The sequence below is a fragment of the Macaca thibetana genome, chromosome 19 (genome assembly GCF_024542745.1).
Source record: "Macaca thibetana thibetana isolate TM-01 chromosome 19, ASM2454274v1, whole genome shotgun sequence".
In the NCBI taxonomy this organism is placed as follows: Eukaryota; Metazoa; Chordata; class Mammalia; order Primates; family Cercopithecidae; genus Macaca; species Macaca thibetana.
Window position 1 is genome coordinate 41,424,657 of NC_065596.1, and position 10,452 is coordinate 41,435,108.

General features: G+C 39.1%; 1 protein-coding gene across 4 annotated transcripts in view; it reads left to right on the forward strand.

The window, feature by feature from the left end:
* ZNF420 (zinc finger protein 420) overlaps nucleotides 1-8,745 on the forward strand; it is a 45,327-nt gene extending 36,582 nt beyond the window's left edge. For 2 of the 4 annotated variants that reach the window (XM_050768956.1, XM_050768958.1), the window contains one exon: nucleotides 5,608-8,745. In XM_050768956.1, coding sequence (XP_050624913.1) covers nucleotides 5,608-7,538 — 1,931 coding nt within the window. In that variant the 3' untranslated portion in view covers nucleotides 7,539-8,745. Of the gene's footprint in view, nucleotides 1-7; nucleotides 1,500-5,607 lie in introns of those variants that run through there. The other 2 variants (XM_050768957.1, XM_050768959.1) reach the window with 2 other exon arrangements.
* The last annotated feature ends 1,707 nt before the right edge of the window (nucleotides 8,746-10,452 follow it).

A 10,452-nucleotide genomic window follows, 5' to 3' on the forward strand; every position in this document is an offset into this window, starting at 1 on the left:
TAACCTTTTTGTGCCTTTACTTAAGCCCAGTACCCTCACTTGTCTACTGAATTCCATTCCTTCTCATATTTTGACACTGTTGCAGCAATTGCCTGCCCTTTGTCTCCTCTAACATGAACTTGTCCATATCTTTTACAATAATTTTCATCAGCATACAAACATGCCATAATTTCCTCTATCTGAAAAGGAAAAAAAACAAAAACAAATCTTTTGACACACATTTTCCTCTTGATATAGCTCCATTTCTTTGCTACTTTTTACAGAAAAATACAAAATAATTTTCCATATTCCCTAACTCCAGCTCTTATCTCATTCTTTTGAATCTGGTTCAGTCAGAACTTGCTCCCATTATTCTGCCAAAACTATTTTTGTGAAGATTACCCGTAATCTCCATATTGCTAATAAAGCCATTTTTAATTTAGGAAGCACCATTTAGGCTGAGCACAGTGGCTCACACCTCTAATCCCAGCACTTTGGGAGGCCAAGGCAGGGGATCACCTGAGGTCAGGAGTTTAAGACCAGCTTGGCCAACATGGTTGAAACCCTATCTCTACTAAAAAAAAAATACCAAAAAAAAAAAAAAAAATCCAGGTGTGATGGCACACGCATGGATTCCCAGCTACTCTGGAGGCTGAGGCAAGAGAATCGCATGAATCCAGGAAGTGGAGGTTACAGTGAACCGAGATCACACGGCTGCACTCCAGCCTGGGTAACAAAGCAGGACTCCATTAAAAAAAAAAAAAAAAAAGCCGGGCGTGGTGGCTCACACCTGTAATTCCAGCACTTTGGGAGGCTAAGGCAGGCGGATAACGAGGTCAGGAGATCGAGACCATCCTGGCAAACACGGTGAAACCCCGTCTCTACTAAAAATACAAAAAAAAAAAAAAAAAATTAGCCGGGCGTGGTGGCGGGTGCCTGTAGTCCCAGCTTCTCAGGAGGCTGAGGCAGGAGAATGGCATGAACCCAGGAGGCGGCGGAGCTTGCAGTGAGCAGAGATCGCACCACTGCACTCCAGCCTGGGTGACAGAGCAAGACTCCGTCTCAAAAAAAAAAAAAAGACTGCACCATTTCACCTCATCTCTCAGCATTTGACATAACCAATCATTCCTTCTTAAAACACTTTTTTCACATGGCTTATGGGGTTCCGTGCTCTCTTAATTTTTCTCCTTCCTCATTAGCTACTCCTCCTTAGTCTCCATTGCTGTTTCCTTCCCATCTACCTGAAGTGACCCAGGGTTCAATCCTCAAACTTCCCTTTTTCATCCTTCCCCTTCTGTTTTGTATATAAAGGTATGCCCTGGGTGACTTCATCAAATCTTGTAGCTTTAAATGTTATTTCGTGATGACTTTCAAACTTATATCTGTAATCCAGACACCTCCCTAGAGTCACATACTTGTACATATGTGTCTATTGAACTCTTCATTTGACATCTAATAGTTCAAAACCAGACTCTTCACATTCTCTCCCAGATCTGCCCCATCACAGTCAGGAACTCTAAGTAGCACTTCGATTGTTCCAGCCTTTCAGGCAAAACTTGCATAGTCTTCCTTGTCTTCTCTTTTCATGTTACATGTCCATTCCCCCAACAAATCCTCTTTAGTATACCTTCAAAATATATCCACTATCTAATGATACCTCACTTCCTCCACCCTTACCTCCATGATCATCTGGTCTGAGCAAGGTGCATTATTGTTGTAGCCACCTAATTTCTATCCATCTAGCTTCTGCACTTTTCCATTAACTATCTTTGTATTTATTAATTTTGGCTCCCCAACTCACAGTAAAAGTCAATTTTTTAAAAAATGGCCAAGACTGAGGGCAGATGGATTTTTTCCTGTCTCTGAACTTTAGGCCTTGAATAGGTTCCAATGTTGTAAAGTGGTTTATTTCTAATCCCTGCCCTTTTGTGGGTGAAGGGCTTGTCTCTTGAATTTTTTCAGAACACTAAGACACAACCTTAGGCTATTGAAACCAGCAAATGTCCCAAGGGTAGGACATGAAGGCTCTAACTTCAGAGCATGTTCACCTCTCCAGTTTCTGGCTCTCACTTCATTGTTTGATCTTTATTTTCTTTTAACCTTGTCTTTGAGACGGAGTCTCGCTCTGTCACCCAGGCTGGAGTGCAGTGGCGCAATCTTGGCTCATTGCAACCTCCACCTCCTAGGTTCAAGTGATTCTCCTGCCTCAGCCTCCTGAGTAGCTGGCACTACAGGTGCACACCACCACGCCTGGCTAATTTGTGTGTGTGTGTATTTTTAGTAGAGACGGGGTTTCACCTGTTAGCCAAGATGGTCTCAATCTCCTGACTGCGTGATCCACCCACTTCAGCCTCCCAAAGTGCTGGTATTACAGGCATGAGCCACTGTGCCCAGCCTTAACCTTGTCTGTATTTTTAAAAGGATGTTTGTCATATTTATCCACCATTTATTGGTGTTTGTTGGGAAATCTGATATACCATTCAGATACCAAGTGTATCTACCTACTATCAGAGTCATAATATACAACAGTTCTATTAACCATCCCTAAATTCCCTCATGCTTTCTCCTTTCATTGTCAACCCCTCCCCTTTCCCCATCCCCAGCCTATGAAACCTACTCACCAAATTCCATCCATATAGTTTTGCTTTTTCAAGAATGTCATATAAATAGAATCAAAATATGGTATTTTTCACTTAGCAAAATATATTTAAGATTTATCCATATTGTTGCATGGATCAGTAATTTTTTGTTAATGTTGAGTAATGTTGCATGAATCAATACTTCGTTTCTGTTATTGCTGAGTAATGTTCCAGTATCTGGAAGTGCCAAAGTTTGTTGATTCATTCGCCTTTTGAGGGACATCTGGTAGTTCCAGTTTGGGACACTTCTGAATAAAGCTGTTATAATCTTTGACATATAGATGTTTATGTGAGCATAAGTGTAAATATCTACTAATATGACCACTGTATCATACGCTAAATGTATGCTTAACTTTATAAGAAACTACCACACTTTTTTTTTTTTACCATAGTTACAGTGTTTTGCATTCTTAGCAACAGTGTTTGAGATTTTTTTGTGTTCTGTTTCTTGATTTGTATTTCCAACTGAAATATATTCTTTATCACTGCAGACTCCTTCCCTTATATTGGATAATTGCTTTTTTTTTTTTTTTTTTTTTTTTTTGAGAAGGAGTCTCACTCTGTTGCCCAGGCTGGAGTGCAGTGGTGAGATCTTGACTCACTGTAACCTCCGCCTCCCTGGTTAAAGTGAGTCTCCTGTCTCAACCTCCCAAGTAATTGGGATTACAGGCACCTGCCACCACACCCAGCTGATTTCGTATTTTGTTTGTTTTTATGAGATGAAGTCTCACACTGTCACCCAGGCTAGAGTGCAGTAGCACGATCTCAGCTCACTGCAACCTCTACCTCCCAGGTTCAAGCGATTCTCCTGCCTCAGCCTCCCAAGTAGCTGGGACTACAGGCACCCACCACCATGCCTGGCTAACTTTTTGTATTTTTAGTAGAAACGGGGTTTCACCATGTTGGCCAGGTTAGTCTCAAACTCCTGACCGCAAATGATCCACCTGCCTTGGCTTCCCAAAGTGCTGGGATTACAGGCATGAGCCACTGCATCTGGCCTGAATAATTGCCTTTTTTCTCTCCAACATTCCATGAGATTATAGAACCCTTTCATTATGTTTTAGACCTGTAGTAGTGATTGGGAACTCTAGGATGTATTCTTCCCAGAACACACACAATTGTCCTTGAATAGACAAGCAAATAAGAGAAGACACGAGGCAAGGCATGAAGGAACAAAGGAAACTGTGAAGTAAGGATAAGTAAACAAAAGTAACTTAGTGTCCTATTTGAAAGGGATAGGGGGAGCTAAAGAGCAATTGGAGAGGCACATAGGATCATAGATTTAGTATGGAGGTGCTTTTGTTTCTATCTATAAGGAAGTTATAGGGAAACCACAGATTACTGGTTTCTAGGCATATACCACTAGGGTGGTATGGAGGGTTGATTACAGAGGAACAGGACAAGGGTATTTAGGAGTGACAGAAGTATGATGGTGGGTGGATACATGATTTGAGTCCTTATAGGTCAGAGTTTCTTTTGTTTTTTCTTCTGTTTTTCAGTTGTCTTATGCTTTCATTCACCTGGTTTTTATTGAGTGCTAGACATCACAAAGAAAAGTTACAGAATTTCAGTCCTTGGATAACATGATACAAAATCCATAAAGATTTAAGTTTGCTATGGCAAACAGTGTTGAATCACCTTAATCCAAATTTTTGAATTTGAGACGATTCAAAGATGATTCAGACTTCAGACTCTGTCCAGATTGGTCTGCTGTTTCTCCTTTATTCCTCAGTGTAGTCCTCAGGGTTCCCAGCCCAAAGTATAAAGAATTTATGGCAGGCCGTGTCCTCCAGGTATTGTTGCCCAGCCCTGTGACACAGTGCAAAACACTGCTTAGTTTCTACCCCTCTTAAGTGCTTTTTCTAGAATTGTAAGACTTCTCTGAGTGGAAACGTGGACCCAAATGTTGGGCTCATCTCTTTGACTTCTCATATTTTTCAACTTTTAGCCCCCCAGTCTTTATTCTTATGTTACTGTGCCAGTGCCTTCACTCAGGTGCATTTTATAATTTGTTCAATTTGTGTAATTGCTGTCATCTAGAAGGTTGCTCTAAGTTACCTAAATTACAAGAAATGAATGTTTAAGATTTAGGGACTGATTATTAAATTGAGACCTGAAGAATGAGAAAGAGCGTTTGCATAGTCTTATCCAGAGCAGTTCAAAGGAATGGAATAGGCTCTGGCTAGCTTTTAATTGAAAAAGGTCTGTGACTTTTTCAGAGTTGAAAGGAAGCTAGTTTTTCTGGCAAATAAGGAGCAAAGCTGAGAAGGCTCAACAGATACATAAGCAAGGACAAGACCATGGAAGGAGAAATAAGTCAAAGTCATTGAAGAGTTTGGATTTTATATTAAGTTTAACATGGAAGCTACTAAAAAGTATTAAGCAGATACAGAAAATTATGGTCTGAATCTGAATCAGTTAATAGGAAGTATTAAAAGTAGAGATCTCCAGGATCTTTTTCTGATTCATTAGCAGTTAGTCTGGTGTAATGTTGGACAGCTATAATTTTAGCATGCTCCCCAGGTGATTTTGATCCCCATCAAAGCTTGGGAACTACTCACTTTAAAATTTTTCTTAATCTCTTCCATTATATTCTAGGTGAGTTTTCATTATTCTCTAATCTCTCAGATGCCCTTTTCATATATTAATATATGAGATCCTTCTAAGCTAATTTTTTTTTAAATTCTAGATAGGAACATTACTGTACCATGAAATCAGTTTAGTGGGTTTTGTCTGTGTGTGTATGAGAGAGAGAAATTGAAAAAAGTAGAAATATTGCAGAACAGAATAGAAAGCAGGGGAGGTACTGTTTTATGAAACTGTGTATATAGTACGTTGTGATGTGAAAGGTAGGTATCATGGGTCATAGTAATCAATATTTGAAAGAAACTCATGTGTGTTTGTTATTTCTTATGGGTATTATTTTCCTATTTGTATTTGCTATAGAAGTTATATTTCTCAATTTTTTTTATTCTCTCTTATCTTTCAGACTTGCCTTCAAGGTGTGCAAGTAAGGACTTATCTCCAGAAAAGAACACTTATGAAACAGAATTATCCCAATGGGAAATGAGCGACAGACTTGAAAACTGTGATCTTGAAGAGTCCAAATCCAGGGATTATTTGGAAGCCAAAGGCAAGATGGAGAAGCAACAAGAAAATCAGAAGGAGTATTTCAGGCAAGGGATGATCATATATGACAAAATGTCCATTTTCAACCAGCATACTTACTTATCTCAACATTCAAGATGTCATTCTACTGAGAAACCCTATAAATGTAAGGAATGCGGGAAAGCCTTCAGACGAGCCTCACACCTAACACAACATCAAAGTATTCATACTGGTGAAAAACCCTATGAATGTAAGCAGTGCGGGAAGGCCTTTAGTCGTGATTCACAACTCAGTCTTCATCAGAGACTTCATACTGGTGAGAAACCCTATGCATGTAAGGAATGTGGGAAGGCCTTTACTCAAAGCTCGCAACTTATTTTACATCATAGAATTCATACTGGTGAAAAACCATATAAATGTGAAGAATGTGGGAAAGCCTTTATTCGTAGCTCACAACTTACCCGACATCAGAAAGTTCATACTGGTGAGAAACCTTACGAATGTAAAGAATGTGGGAAGGCCTTTACTCAGAATTCACAACTTACACTACACCAGAGACTGCATACTGGTGAAAAGCTCTATGAATGTAAAGAATGTAGGAAGGTCTTTACTCAGCTCTCACAACTTATTCTGCATAAGAGAATTCATACCGGTGAGAAACCCTACGAATGTAAGGAATGTGGAAAAGCTTTTATTTGTGGCTCACAGCTTTCTCAACATCAGAAAATTCATAATGGGGAAAAACCCTATGAATGTAAGGAATGTGGAAAGGCCTTTATTCGCGGCTCACTACTTATGCAACATCAGAGGATTCATACTGGTGAAAAACCCTATAAATGTGAAGAATGTGGGAAGGCGTTTATCCGTGGCTCACAACTTACTCAGCACCAGAGAATTCACACCAATGAAAAGCCCTATGAATGTAAGGAATGTGGAAAGATGTTTAGTCATGGCTCACAACTGACTCAACATCAGAGAATACATACTGGTGAGAAACCCTATCAATGTAAGGAATGTGGAAAGGCGTTTAATCGTGGCTCACTCCTTACACGACACCAGAGGATTCATACTGGTGAGAAACCCTATGAATGTAAAGAATGTGGAAAAACCTTTAGTCGTGGCTCAGAACTTACTCAACATGAGCGAATTCACACAGGTGAGAAACCCTATGAATGTAAGGAATGTGGGAAATCTTTTATTCGTGGCTCACAGCTTACTCAACATCAGAGAATCCATACTGGTGAGAAACCTTATGAATGTAAAGAATGTAGAATGGCCTTTACTCAGAGTTCACATCTTTCCCAACATCAAAGACTTCACACTGGTGAGAAACCCTATGTGTGTAATGAATGTGGAAAGGCCTTTGCACGTGGCTTACTACTTATACAACATCAGAGAATTCATACTGGTGAGAAACCGTATCAATGTAAGGAATGTGGGAAAGCCTTTATTCGTGGTTCACAGTTGACTCAACATCAGCGAATTCACACTGGAGAAAAACCCTATGAATGCAAGGAGTGTGGCAAGGCCTTTAGTCATGGCTCTCAGCTTACTCTACATCAGAGAATCCATACTGGTGAGAAGCCCTATGAATGCAGAGAATGTCGAAAGGCCTTTACTCAGAGCTCACATCTTTCTCGGCATCAGAGAATTCATACTGGTGAGAAACCATATCAATGTAAGGAATGTGGGAAGGCCTTTACTCGTGGTTCACAGCTAACTCAACATCAGAGAATTCATATCAGTGAGAAATCTTTTGAATATAAGGAATGTGGGATTGACCTTAGTCGTGACTCTCAAGTTTACATGTGAATTGTCTGATTCTTTGAGATCACTATGAAGAGGTTCTCTGGTTGTTATCAGCAAAGAATTCTCACAAATGTGAATATGGGTGCATATTTGCCTCATAAAGCACAGCATCAGAGAATTTATGTGAGAGAAAAAATGTTAGTGTCATTCATATAGAAAAACCTATCATTACTGGAAACCTATTACACATTAGCAAATTGGAGAATAGTTTTAATATAGTAAAGGTAGGAAGCCCTTTAGCCATATTGAAAACAAGTATCTTTTTCAAAATTATTAGCTCTACTAGTTGATCTTTTTGTTATATGGATCATGATACTTAACCTCTACCTTGGTTTAATCATTTTAAGATAGACCTAAGTATATTACCTTTATTATAAGATTCTTGGAAGTATTAAGTTATTACATGTAAAAGCTCTTAGAATGGTGCCTTGAACATAGCATACCACAAATATTAGCTACCATTTTCACTAGTGTTATTTTAGAGGATTTGCATGAGAGGAGAGCACTTATGAGTGTAATGAATATTGAGAAACCTTTTATCAACACATACTAGATGACTTGGGTGGAGAGCACTGTATGCCATAATGAATGTGAGAAAGCTGTCATTTAAATCTCATCCATTAGTGCTATAAGAGGAAATTCATACTGTTAAAAAAAAAAAAAAAAAACCAGTGGATTTAATCAGTGGATTATTGAGCACAGCTGTTAGAGAATTGGGGCAAGGTGTGAAGTGATTTAACAAAGTCTAAGATCCAAAGTCTAATAAATCTACGAAATTTTTTAAAACTTGAATGTATTGCTTTTGAAGTAAACAAAATAATTACAGACTATTTTGCAATGAAAAGTGATGAGAGTTTGTGATAGAGACTGCTTTTTTCCTACCCTATATCTATTTTCTCTTTTTTATTAACAAAATTCTGGGCTGAAAAACTATCTCAGCCTTTCTTGCAGGTCAACAAGATAGAAGTGGTATTTATATGAGTAGGAGATTTATGAAATCCATCTTTCCTTTTTTTCCCTGCCTACAATGTGGACATCTAAGCTGGAGCTCTGACACTATCATGGGGACTTTGAGAATGGTATCTGGGTGTTATGGATCATGGAGCAGAAATACAGAAGGAGTCTGCAACCCAGATGACTTTGTGAAACAGCCATACTAGCTCTGGTCTGCTTGCCTCTTGTGTTTCTTTAAATGAAATTAAACTTCTTATTTGCTGATGCTATTGTAGTTCTGTTATTGGCAATAAAAATTCTTAAGGAAATAAAATTTTGTACCTGGAAGTGGGATGCTATGGGTAAAAGAAATCTCAAATGGGGTATTGACTTAGGGCCATTGAGAATGAGGAACTGCCCAAATTAAGCTAGGAATTGGAAGATCCTTGTAATAGGACATTTTGTCACTGCCTCCCACTCTTACAAGCATGCTTTATATCAAGTCGATGCTGTAATGTTAGAAGAAATGCTAGAAGTGATTCAGAATATGTGTGTTACATGTTTCTTGCTGCTTTCAGTAATGTCTTGTGAACGAGATAAATTTAGAGTAGACCTAGGCAGCCCACTAGCAGCAATTGAAAGCAATATTGCTTTGGTAAGATGTTATCTATGATGGCAGGCCCTCAGTCCTCTACCCTTAATCCACTTACAATGATTTAATGTGACAATCTGAACAAGAAATTAGACCAGTGCCAATGCATACAAAGGCAGTCTTCTAGTAAGCATGGTTACGCTTTCTTCACAGGAGCCTATTGTTCTAAAGGTGGTCAGTTATTAGGTACTTAATATATTCCAGCCACTATCTTAGGTGTTTTGGATATTTGTCAGTGAACAATTCTAACAGGAGAAGATAATCATACCTACAGAGTATATTAGAACATAAGTGTTATGGGGAAAAAGTCATTCAAAAGATGGAGGGATATGATCATTTAGGTTGCTTTGTGAAATACAGAGATGAAGGTAGACCATCAAGAAAGATAGACTTGAGCCAAGACTTGAAGGAGTGTGGTGACTCCAGGCAGAGGAGAGAGGTCCTACAATGGAACTATGCTGAAGTGTTTTAGGAAAATTGGGGAAGTTATTGAAGAACACTGTGCAAAGGGATGGTTGCTAGAGTAGAACAGAGAGCCATATCTTGCCAAGCGTGCAAGCCATTGTAGATACTTTATTTTGAGGGAAACACGGCTGTTGAAAAAAAAAAAAATCGAGGAGGAAGTTGTAGTAACTCAGATGAAAGAGGATATCATGGCTTAGGAAGAAGAGGTAACAATGGGTATAGTGGTTATTGGTTGTGTTCTAGGTATATAGTAAATGTGACAGCAAGCAAGATTTGTTTAAGGGCTAGAAGTAAAAGAGACAAGTCCAGGGTGACTTTAACTCAAAGGTTTTAGTCATGAGCATCTGGGAATACAAGGTTTTCAACCAAGATGGGGAAAACTTCAGTTCTAGCAGGGTTTTAGGGGAAGATTGAGAGTTCAACTGAATATGTTGAATCTTTAGATGTCTTTAAGACACAAAATGGCAGTAGTGAATAGGCACTTGATGTATGAGATATACCAAAATTGATATTACTTTAGTAGGTATTGCCCATATTCATTTAAATGATTAAGGATTTTAGTATAGAAAAGGTAAAGAACAGCAAGGACTGAATCATGGAGCATTCAAACATTAAGAGTTCAACAATAAACAACACTAAAGAAACTAAGAGCCGGGTGTGGTGGCTCACCCCTGTAATCCCAGCACTTTGGGAGACCAAGGTGGGTGGATCACGAGGTCAGGAGATGGAGACCATCCTGGCTAACACAGTGAAACCCTGTCTCTACTAAAAAAAAAAACTACAAAAAATTAGCCGGGCATGGTGGCGGGTGTCTGTAGTCCCAGCTACTTGGGAGGCTGAGGCAGGAGAATGGCATGAACCCAGGAG